Source organism: Branchiostoma belcheri, unplaced genomic scaffold, assembly GCF_001625305.1.
Source record: "Branchiostoma belcheri isolate BF01 breed outbred unplaced genomic scaffold, Haploidv18h27 scaffold30, whole genome shotgun sequence".
In the NCBI taxonomy this organism is placed as follows: domain Eukaryota; kingdom Metazoa; phylum Chordata; class Leptocardii; order Amphioxiformes; family Branchiostomatidae; genus Branchiostoma; species Branchiostoma belcheri.
Genome location: NW_017803910.1, coordinates 2,046,885 through 2,059,095, shown reverse-complemented (window position 1 = coordinate 2,059,095; position 12,211 = coordinate 2,046,885). Strand labels below are relative to the sequence as shown.

General features: G+C 43.4%; 2 protein-coding genes across 2 annotated transcripts; one reads left to right on the top strand and one right to left on the bottom strand.

Moving 5' to 3' along the window:
* The first annotated feature begins 1,240 nt into the window (after positions 1-1,240).
* Positions 1,241-8,470, top strand: LOC109474196 (BTB/POZ domain-containing protein KCTD6-like). Its single transcript, XM_019774450.1, has 3 exons — positions 1,241-1,487; positions 6,669-7,008; positions 7,453-8,470. Exons 2-3 carry the CDS (start codon positions 6,685-6,687, stop codon positions 7,735-7,737), a joined length of 609 nt encoding a protein of 202 aa, XP_019630009.1. The 5' UTR covers positions 1,241-1,487; positions 6,669-6,684; the 3' UTR covers positions 7,738-8,470.
* A 144-nt stretch (positions 8,471-8,614) lies between these two features.
* Positions 8,615-9,872, bottom strand: LOC109474121 (gastrula zinc finger protein XlCGF57.1-like). Its single transcript, XM_019774329.1, has one exon. The coding sequence runs from the start codon at positions 9,870-9,872 to the stop codon at positions 8,616-8,618; it is 1,257 nt and encodes a 418-aa protein (XP_019629888.1). The 3' UTR covers position 8,615.
* Positions 9,873-12,211: the final 2,339 nt, after the last annotated feature.

Genomic DNA, 12,211 nt, shown 5'->3' with positions numbered 1-12,211 from the left:
ATACAGCCATTTTGGCTTCACATTGATTAATATCAGCCCGCCTGTAAATAATTCGTGATGAAGAACTGCGCGCCGGAAATTAGCCTGATCTAGTTAGGATTGTTCAGAACCGGGCACCGAAGAGAGCTAGGGGATCAGAGCTTTATGTGAATAACAATGTCGACGTCAGATAAATGTGTGAAAATCAACTCCAGTTTCCTTACAATGCTCTACAGATGATTGATAATCTCTTCTGTTGCTTTCGTAGTAATCCTGCCATTCAAAATGAACGTCAGAGAATAAACTGACAACCACACCTACGTAGCTACAAGCTTTGAGCTGCTGCAATCTCATAGATGTGACAGAATCCACTCTAGTTTCCTTACAGACAGCTACTACTTTCTTAGTAATTCTGCCATTTAAAATGAACGTCAGGGAATCTACCACCAGTCACGCATACGCCATTGACGGCTTTGAGGTGCTGCAAAGGTCCCTGATCTTACATATTCAAAACAATCAGATAGATGTGACAGAATCTACTCTAGTTTCCTTACAATTCTCTACAGACAGCTACTACTTTCTTAGTAATTCTGCCATTTAGAATGAACGTCAGGGAATCTACCACCAGCCACGCATACACCATTGACGGCTTTGAGGTGCTGCAAAGGTCCCTGATCTTATATATTCAAAACAATCAGATAGATGTTACAGAATTTACTCTAGTTTCCTTATAATTCCGTGCAGATAGTTACTACTTTCTTGGTAATTCTGCCATTTAAAATCAACGTCAGGGAATAAACTGACAGCCACGCCTACGCAACTACAAGCTTTGAGCTGCCGCAAAGGTCCCTGATCTTCCACATCCCAAACAAACGCCAAACAAACGCGATAAGAGCGGTAGGCTAATCTAGATTAGAGCAGACTGCTGCCGCCCGCGGCCACAATACCTCCACAGTAGCGGAACGTTCCGCCTATGTACCAGGCAGTACGCTATGAATCATGTAAACGTCGTTTCGCCCGGTGGACTCATAATTCTGTAGGGTTCATCACACAGCTATCGCAGGTAGGACGTCTAGATATATGAAAAATGAACGATCAGACGATTCCATTTACCACGAGTGGCACTGGATATAGAAGCTGCATATCACACTTAAGAAACGATTATGTAGAGCATGTTGTCATACATACAACAGTAAGACTGTATAATACATCGTCCTCACCCCTGTGTACAGAATGGCATCCCCTCACATGGCCCTGAGGTGGATTGAAAATCAATCAGCTAGTACGACTTGGAAATCACGGTAATAAATAGTCAGGAGCCCTGGGTGGATCGACAGTCTCTCGGACCGGGCGCGAGTACCTGCACACACGGCCTGAAACAATTCCACTGCGAGGATGTGAGAGCGACTCGGCAGAACGTCAGCGGCCCCCAGCTAGTCAGCTGGCCATTCCAACCTGCCGTTCCTTCTCTGCACCTGCCATAGGAACCTGATCAAACCGATCGTAAGGTAAGAAACCTCTTTAATCATCACAGAAACGGATGTGAGTTGGTAGCTTGTGTATTCAGGTGCTTCCATGAACTAACAAGAAGAGAATCGTGACTATTAATGATCATTATTCTTTCATTCTTTCAAATTGCTGGTGATGTTGTGGCACGACATTGTACACAACAATGTGGAATATAGAGGTCCCATACTGGTGATGATTTCAATGAATGTTTTTGCTTATAACACAACCGTATTTTATATTGATTTGGGGCAGTGCGTGTGACATGAAGGATTGGTATTCGAATAGCGACTGTTTGCTCAATTTACCGGAAATTCCTCGTCCTAATTCGCCCTGATGGACAGGTAACAAATTGAATTTTACAGACCATGGGAGTGTGACTTGTCCACGAAATGAAACAAACAGCTCTTGTCATAAGCAAGGTGGGGTATACTAGATGTCCAGTTACCTGTTATATACAGATATAGCTTGTATATTTTACTAAGACGAAATGAGAAACGTGCAGCCTATATATTCCACATTGCCGTTTAGATTGTCGTGCTACAACATCACCAACAATTCGGGCAATGGATGAAGGAATAATGATCATGAATAGTCACGGCTCTCATCTTGTTAGTTCATGGAAGTACCTTAATGGTGCACCTGTCTGTGGCGTTCATGTAAAACCTTTGCTGACTTCAGATAAGACATAAACTGGTGCTTTATTGCGACTAGCTCGATCAATGTTTGAGATTGCAGCGGAATGCAAATAAATCACTGGATTATGTTATTACGTATCTATGGAGGAGGGGAGAGAACTCTAAATTATACATGACACTAACAAGGATTTGGCAATGATTCAAGATGCAAGCCTTAAGAAGGGAAAAGAGATTCTTCAACCAGTCGGAATCCTTTGGTAAGAAAACCTACACTATTGTGTACTTAATGGATGGTTCAGATCAAAGTGAAACGTGTGAATGTATTCTTGTCATGCATTTTGTATTGCATTCCGGGCATTATGCCTGGCAGAGAACATTAAGCAAACGTAATAGGAGTTTTCTTATCATGATTTAACACCATGTGCACTTTGACATCTAGAGACCAGTTTTCATGTTCCGGACTTCACATAATAGTTTATCATTCGCAAAATAGAATTCTGCATTCCTGGAAACAGCCTACAACATGATAGTTTATCGCAAACTGATGGACTCTCTCCTGGTAACGTTGAGAAGAACTTGCATGAGGTTCTGCATCGGTCTGTAATATATTATAGGGCCTGGCCATGACAGAAGAAAGAGGTCGTATTACTTTAACATCGATCTACTTCCACCCTGCCATGGCAGTGTTCGGGAGGCCACCGATGAAGGTTAGACCACCACGTATAATGAGAAAAACAGTTACCCAAGCAACTGGATATGATTTTCAAAACGGTCAGACGTTTCAGGTAACATCCACTACGCTTCGTCAATGACACTGGAAAATTCTGAAAAAGAATTATAAGCACGGACTATAGATTTCGGGAGGCCATGTTCGGCTATGTGTGATAGGGGCTTAAGTAACACCCTCATACATCTCTGGCCCATTAGCACGCCCTCAAAGAGTGAGAAATGATCTGGCATCTAACAATATGGCACTTAGTTATAGTTTATACTCCAGCAATGCTCATGGAGGTACTCCGTAAAGACATTCTGCAATGTATCATGTTGTTGATGGTAGTAGGCATCCTTCCATCTCCGACCCATTACGAGTAGCAAGGAGTGAGAAATGATCTGGTATCTAGGAATATTGAAGTTATTTATTATTAAGACTCCAGTAATACTCCTGGAGGTACCCTGGTACAGACATTCTGCAGTGTATGATGTTGTTATTGAGAGTGTCGTTAAATTCCAAACTGCTTCAGACCGGCTCATTTGACACTACAAACGCAGCAGTCTGCTACATTTCGTGCAGAATAAACGGCGAGGGGTACTTCATGCTGTGCGTTTGCTTCTTACATAGATTGCGACAAGGCTTTTGCGGGTACGTCAATCATTCATAGAGGTACTTGTATGCAAGATAAGGGATGGAGAGAAGCAATTCGTGGTTGAAATGACGCGGAAACGACCATGCTAGTTTCCTTTGACATGGAGCGTAAAAGTCATAAAGTAAAGCAATAACAGCGGTGGATGGGGAAAGATATAACAGGAATCCGTGTCTGTATTATAACGCTGAAAACATCAGAATATTTTCTATGTTTGCCGCCCTACATTGGATGCCTTTAAGTACCTGAGACGAGCCCCTTTATTCATATTTAGCAAATCATCAGTTCGATACAGTGACGGATGAAAATGTCGAGAGTTCCGCTATTCAAAGGGTCAACAAAAATTCGATTCCTATGTCAAAAACGGTAACCCTTTTTCCTAACCTCGTTTCAACTCCTGTCCATTACCATCTGCAAAAGGGCCGGCCAAATAAATGTACGGCAAGTCAGTTAACCGGTCGAACTCGCCCCGGCACATCAGTGTATTGGAGCTGGTTTATTGCCGACGGCGTTTATAGATGGAAAGACAATTCCGCCAGGCCATTAAATAGGCCTTTTGCTTTGGCTTGGTGGTGAGTGCCCCATGATTTTGCGTCGATGATTACGAATAGTGTAGTCCTGGTGTGCAGGTATGTGAAATGATGGTTGCTTCCTGTTCAGATGCCAAATTGGTAAGCCAGAATTACGATTGTTGCTAGCAGTTGTCGTCGTGGGTTTAATTTGAGTGTATGACTTGTGAGAGGACGGGTCTAGGATTAAACAAAGGCGTTTATTACATGCAGAAGTTGACCTCTGATATGAGGCCCATGTTTGGACTTTGTCAATGCGCTACCGACTACACCCCCCCCCATACATTGTACTACTACATTTACAACAAGAAGAACACCATTCTGTAAGAATCGGCTACCTTGCTGCACAATACAATGTCCATGACCGTTTATTTATCAGTCTATTGCTTTGGCTGAAGCATTAGATTCCACTCAGGCTACCAAAGCATGGAGAGAAGGATAGAAAAAATACCCAGTATGACATCATAGGCCACTGAACTCCTGCTTTGCTTAACTTGACTTTCTTCGGTCCTGTACATACATGTACATGCAATTCACCTTCTGGCATGATTTTGCAAATAACGAATTATTGGCGCCTGGAAGGGAAATTACATTGTCACGACTAGACGGCTCCGACTGTTGGAACTCAGCCATACATAACTCAGGGTTGCGTCTCGGCTTGTCAGTCTGTCTCATTTGTACAAAAGTAATTAGTCTTCTGGTGAAAAGACGGATGGATGTGATACTAGAAACTCCAATACCCAATCCAATTAGTACTGCTGCTTGTAAAACTTATGAGGGGATGGGCTTGATTGATTGTATAGACGCACAGGAGGCTTTACTTCATAGCTTATTTGGGAATATGAATCCGATACGAGAAGCTGTTGTCAATTAGCTATATATATATAGTTTATCATCGAGAAATATAGTTCAAATATGTGTATCCGTCGAGATGGGGAGAAGAATAAAGTGGTAGAAAGGCTACAAAAATGTTGTTTGTTGCTAGATGTTACCCTTCACTATATCAAACACTTTTTGTAATATGTTTAATAGCTGTTGACGTACACTGTACCGTTTAATGTTGTGAAATTAAGTCTAACAATAAATTTCTTCTTGCTCCTCCTCACCAAATCATATTGTAAATGTTACATATCAAAGATGACTGGTCATAGAAATAAAATTGATGTACTTCTACTATTTTTCGGTAACAACAATTTATCTGTCAGATGGTTTGCTTTGACGCTGAGCATAGACTACCATTCATGTGGAGAGTGCAGAATAGTGCCGACAGCAGACACGTTAGTACTTAACTATTGACAGGTCGGCTTGCCATGGCTGAACCTTGGCACTGGCCACTTTAAAGGGTACCGCCGTCAGCAGGATAAGGGGAAAAGTACATCAAGCCGTCAGCAGACGCCCTCTAAGTAGAAGGTTATCGGGTTCACCCGCTCCACGGAATACCAACTCCGGCTCATATTGATTCTGCGTACCGCTTGAGTTGACAGACTGAGCTCTTTCCTACAGACAGATTTTATCATGATGACAGTTTCAGCTCTTGGTATATACACTGCCTCGTTCCTCTTCACTTGGTAAAGCTTTAACTCTTACAAATATTCTATCTCGAGTTCCCACCTTTGGACGATTGATCTCAGTTTGACATACAAGTGTATTTTGCTTATATTCTGGCATATATAACAAAAAAAAACTTGCAATTGATTGCACATCAGCAAGGTGTGTGTTGTGAATTGGTAAGATTAAGGTAATGTATTAATGTATTGAGGTACCCAATCGCACCAATTCCGTTCGGATGATGATGAAATATGATATAATAAGATATTATATATTATGAAGATAACGACGAACACCGCAATAGCTAGGAGTAATAGCTATGAATGATAGCGATGATGGATTCGACCAATTAAAATCGGCGGCTGGAATCTTGGACAACAAGCCAAGTGATGAATCCATTTTCAGTCATGATCTCCTGAGACCACTCCACTATCACCCTCACTATTCATGGAAGAAAGAGGAAGAGATGAACATCAGTAGTCGTTTTTACAACTGAAATAGATAAAATGCCGGGATACCATCAGTAGAAAGAGGCCCCGTTTCCTTTTTATGCCTACAGGCAATGTTGAACTGATCGCCGCAGTTTGGGGCATCAATTACGTTGTCCAATTCTCATTTTGTGTGGTGTATCTCCCTATATCTTTGCAGAGTTTGTACCAGCGGCATGAATTACCGGCATCAATTCTATATGTAGGAATAGGAACATTTGTCGTTGTACAACATGCAGTTCTTACGTTGTCCAATTCTTATTTTGTGTGGTGTATTTTCTTATATCTTTGCAGAATTTGTACCAACAGCATGGATTACGAGTTGGGGCATCAATTCTGTTTAGGACAAGGAACATTTGTCATTGTACAATATGCAGTTCTTACGTTGTACAATATTCTTATTTTGTGTGGCGTATTCCCTTACATCCTTTGAGGATTTGCACTAGTGGCATGGATTACGAGTTTGGGGCATCAATTCTATCACATACCAAACAGCAACATTTGCCATTGTACAATATACATTTTTAACGTTGTTTAATATTCTCAATTTGTGTGGTTTATCTCCTTGTATCCCTGCAGGCTTTGCACTATCGCCATGGATTACGAGCGTCTAAACGACAGCGACAAGCCGGTTACCTTAAACGTCGGTGGTCATATCTACACTACCGCATTCTCCACCCTCACCCGCTATCCCGACAGCACCCTCGGCGTTCTATTCGGCGGGCAGAAGTCCGCCATGTTGGATGACCGTGGGAACTACTTTCTGGACCGGGACGGCGAGATTTTTCGTTACGTGCTGAATTATCTCCGCACGGGGCAGCTCAATTTGCCGTCAAAGTTCCCAAACTTCGACCTTCTGTGTGCAGAGGCGGAGTACTACCAGATTCCAGGGTTTGGAGTTGCCTTAGCAAAGTACAGAGTAAGAGAGTTTAACAATGCCATCATTTTTAATAGCAAACTATGGCGCAAAGATTATTGCGATTTACTATGTACCTTCAGTTATACTCATGACGCATATCAGGTAACTTTAGGTATAAATAGATGCCTGATGACAAAGGCACACAATTGAATACTCTGCATTTAACTTGCGGAGATCGAGAGAGCTTTTCTGAGTATTTTTGCCAATCCTCAAAAGTGTTGCTACTCTCCAGGCAGAGGTTTAGGCTTTATATTTATTTCAGATCATGACGTGTTTATAGGCATTTTCACCGGGCTTTCTTTTTGTACTTTGTATGGGTGAAAATGGTAACTGTCTGGCAAATTTGCACTGTCTGACCAAACTAATACTGTCTCGTATCCACCAAAAGATTCGCTTGGAGATTCGTGTGTTGCCAAATCCAGTGATCATAGTTCATTTTTCCAGGCCGGCTTGGGAAACATCTGCGTGATTCTTGACGTCAGTCCTGAAGGATCTTCTCTCGGCGTCTTCGGAGCTCGGAATCTTCTTGAAGAAACCCTCGGGACAACATCAGGGAAGTTCCGAAGCCAGTACTACAGCGACTGCGTGGTGAAGGCGGTGGAGATCTTCGACAAGCTCACCGCGCGAGGTTTCATCCTGCAAGGTGCCACAGCGACATCTAGCGAGACTGAGGAGAACGGCCTCAATCAGCAACAGACCTGGACATTCTGCCGTTCCTGTTACACTTAGAGAAACGTTGCCACTGGATATCACGTCCAACTATCTTATCATATAGCTGCCTTGTTATGTAAATATTCATTCTACTGACCAAGACCAGAGTGACTGGTTGAAAGCTCTGTGTGAGTGAACTTTATTGTGATGGATCTAAAGTTTTAACTTTAAACATGTAACGTTACTACCAACACAGAGCTGGTGTGTTACGCCGAAAGGCGGTTATACCGGCTATACAGATACAGATGAGCTTTCATGATAGTATTCAGAAAATAGTATACGGTTCCCTGTATTCGGTGAAAGTATGTGCCAACGGTACTACATAATCTACATTATAAGCTAACGTTAACACTCAAACGTTACACATAAGCCTAACGTTATGTGGTACACTCTCATATATTAGCCTCCAAAAGGCCTTCCTAAGTGGATCGTAAAATTCGGGAAAAAATATGAATAGTTGGCCAGGTCAGTCAATATAAAAAAAAATGTTAAAATTTGTATTGTGGCATTTTTGTAACCTTTCTTTCCGTAGCTCGGTCTGTCGGCTTTTACCAACGATGCCGAATTAGAGTAATGACATCTAAGCAACAATACACGAAGTGATCTTCAAGGATATGCATGTTGCTATCTTTACTGTTTTCCCAAACTCTGTGTACATATCTAGTTAACAAATATTCGAGAATCAAAGAAATAAATTAAACTCTAGTGTCGACGTCCAATGCCTAACTAATGTACATCACACATACATACACTTTGGTGTCCCTCTTGTTTAAATAACGTTACCCATTTCGTCGTGTGACTGTTTTAATAGAACTACAATGTTTAGCTTAGAGTTTATGAATCAATACTTATATTATAAGTTATAGTCCAAAATGATACAAAGTTGTATGGCGGCACTAGCGGTGAGTTTTCGTGTGTTGTTTCAAACCATTCAGTCTGGCGAATGTCTTGCCACACGCGTCACACTCGTAAGGTTTCTCACCGGTGTGTTTCCGCAGATGTTCCACCAAGGAGCCATTCTGCGTGAACCGTTTGTGACATTCGGGACAGGCGTAGGGTTTCTCGCCGGTGTGAATCCGCACGTGTTCTTTTAAGCTATCGAGTAGACTGAACCGTTTCGGGCACTGCTCGCACGTGTAGGGTTTCTCTCCTGTGTGAGTGCGAAGGTGTCTTTTTAAATCGCTCATTTGAGCGAACGTCTTTTTGCACTGCTCGCAGGTGAAAGGCCTCTCACCTGTGTGGGTCAAAGTGTGCTGTTGTAAATGCCCCAGTCGGGTGAAACACTTTAAACACACCCCGCACTTAAATGGTTTCTCCCCGGAGTGAATGCGCATGTGGTCCTTCAGCCTGCTCAGTTGGGTAAACCGCTTTCTGCACTCCTCACATTGGTACGGCTTTTCCCCGGTGTGAGACCGCAGGTGCGCTTTCAGAGTGCTCATGACGCTAAACCTCCTGCCGCAGTCGTCACACTGGTAGGGTTTCTCTCCTGTGTGGATTCTCATGTGTCTGGTCAAGTCGATCCGCCAGGCAAAAGACTTGTCGCACGCGCTGCAGGTAAACGGCGTCTCGCCCGTGTGAGCTCGCGTGTGCTGTTTCAGGTCTCCCAGGCGGGAAAACTGCTTAGCGCACGAGTTACAGCTGTACGGTTTCTCACCCGTGTGCACGCGCATGTGCTTCGCCAGGTAGTCCGCCACGCTGAACCGCTTTGGGCATTCCGTGCACTTGTAAGGTATCGCACCGGAGTGAGTGAGGGCGTGTCGCTTCAAGTCGCTCTGCCGGCAGAAGTCCATGTCGCACTGCGCGCACTGGCAGGGTCTCTCACCGCTGTGAACGCGCAGGTGGCTCTTCAAGTCGCAGGAGAGGACAAAGCGTCGTCTGCACTGACCGCAGACGTAAGGTCCCTCACCGGTGTGAGTCAGCAGGTGTTGCTTGAGGTGGTGCTTGAGAAGAAACCGTTTGCCGCAGTCGTCGCACTTGTAGCGCCGCTCGCACTCCCGATTGGCTGTGTGCGCCTGCAGGCTCGTGACGTCAGGGAAAATGGCGTCGCACAGTTGACACGTCATCTCTGAATTCGAAGGTGACCCACCTTTATTCCCAAGGTCAAGGGCACCTTCAAGTGTTTCTGCGACACTGGATGTTGTAGCGGCCTCCATTTTTGAACACTAATTATATAAAAGAAGAAAAAATCGGACGTGAGGACAATTTCTATCCTAGAAATCTGATTTTGCCAACTCATAGCGCATTTGAAGGCTTGAACATGCTTTTTAAACATGTATTACCATACATAATGCATATAATGTACGGCAGCATTTGCACCATTTTTTCTGCACGGTTGACAAGACAGTCACTCAAGTCCCAAAGTCGTGAGGCTGCATTCCTGACGGTGACTGTACCGTTGTCAGATAAATAAACATACGATGAAGGTGTATATTGTTCCACAACTCAACCTTCAGGTGTACTAATCCTTCAGCAATGTGTAGTTCTTCCTTACAAGTAGATGGACCGTAACCCTGGAATTCGGGGAGGGGTAGGTTGGTTTCCATGGGTGGATGGGTTACAACAATTAAAACAGCCATCTTCTCTTGAGCTAAAGTATTATAATACTATACCGACATATAGGAAGCGTTAATGTAACGTGGCTCGCTTAACGGTAAATTTAAGAGCAGTAGTTTGCACCTCTACCTCCAGCGACGTGCATACTTACTTCTTGTAACTTGTAGGCTTGCTTTCTTCCTTTAGATTATGCCACCAGCCGCCACCCTTGCTAACCCGGATACGTGCTCGGATATGTATATAGATACAAAACGTGACGTGGCAGTAGTACTATATGTATGGAGTGATTTGATGTTGACCAAAAGATTGATTTCTTATTTCAGTGGCCCATGCATAAATCCTTTTATCCCAGAGACTACGAACGAATGAATTACTGAGATTCGCATGAATGAATGAATGCATGATTTAGGTAGGTCCCTGTAGTTTTAAAAGACAAACCGACACAACTTTACAGCCTGGATGCCAGACTAATTTCAGGGCCAACAGTGCCAAGTTAGAGCCTGAGAAGCTCAGAGTCTAACTGAAGGCGTCTGTGGTAAAATTGCCTTGGGGACAGATTGGCCCAGGAGCCAAGGAGCCAGTCTGTATACTGTCCCAGCCCACAGTCTGGCACCCAGGCTAGCCCGTCCACCTTCCCTCAGTTTATGCTTCAATATGAAGAGAGAACGGGAACATACCTTAACAGTAGACACCTGTGTTGGTATCACACAAGAAGCGTCGACAGTAGGATCCTTAAGGTTCTTTGATGTGACCGCTGTGCTATTTTCCCCAGTAATCTCTGCCGTACGTGTTCAAATGGCTGTTGTTTTCTCTGGTACTAAACTCAACCCCCGCTTACAGCCTCAAAACGCACGTAGAACCCGGATGTCACGGCTGGGCGCAGACAACGCAAATAAATAATGTTCGGGGGGGGGGCAGCGACATCCGCCTCGTACTGTTCGGTATGACACAAACGATTGCCTCATTTGTACTCAAAAGTCTTACAAAAGACAACAGGATGGAGGAATTTTGTCAACCCCCTTCATGAATTTTTGAAGAATGATACAATTTATCCTTCTAGAAGAGAAAAAAGCTTGGTTTATTCGACCTCAGGCTTAATGCAATATATAATACTACCAACATCTAGCGTGTTGTGGAAATCTAGACATCCTCTGGTTTTGTTTCTTCTACGATGGGGTTATTTTAATATAGCTCTGAGTTAACGTTATACATGTACTAGAGAACATACCAACACCCCTAGACGCCTTGTCGCTTTTGCATAAGCGACCCCTGCGATAACAGATACGAACTACAAGCAAAATTAGCCACAAAAGTGGTTTTCGTCAGTAAATGTTGTAAAAAAAAACAGCATGACGTTGAAAATATTATTCGTTGCTTGGAAACTTGCCAACAGTACTAGCTCATAAAATGGCTGTTGCAAAGGAAAATCAGCATTTGAAGGAAAATATTAATTGGTTGTGTCGCAGCATTTTGGCGCGTGCACACCGAGGCATCTAGGGAAGTCTCGCGTAGAGGCGTAGGTCACCACAGGCGGGTCACAATAGGCGGTCACCACAGGCGGACTGTACCATTTCATGTGCGGGGGAGGGGCATTATCTGAAATTCAATGCCGTGTCCTGTTACACACATGTTTGCATACCCGCTGCCCCTCTATTACATTACAAAGCAAAGAGACATAATTTCTTTTCCAAGTATTTTTGGGAGCATTTTGTAAATTACGTAAATTATGATCAGGATTACAATGGGGCATTTGCAATGTGTGAAGCTATCCTTGTCTAGCTATCCTGCACACAATCTACAATTCCCAATCATTAGTTTTTAATGAATGTGCTTGATTAGGCTAAAGAGCACTGCCTCTTTTTTAGAATGGGAGACGGTCACGAGAGGCGGAAGATTAAAGCTTTCTCCTAACGTGGAAAAGGACATTTCTGATGACTTT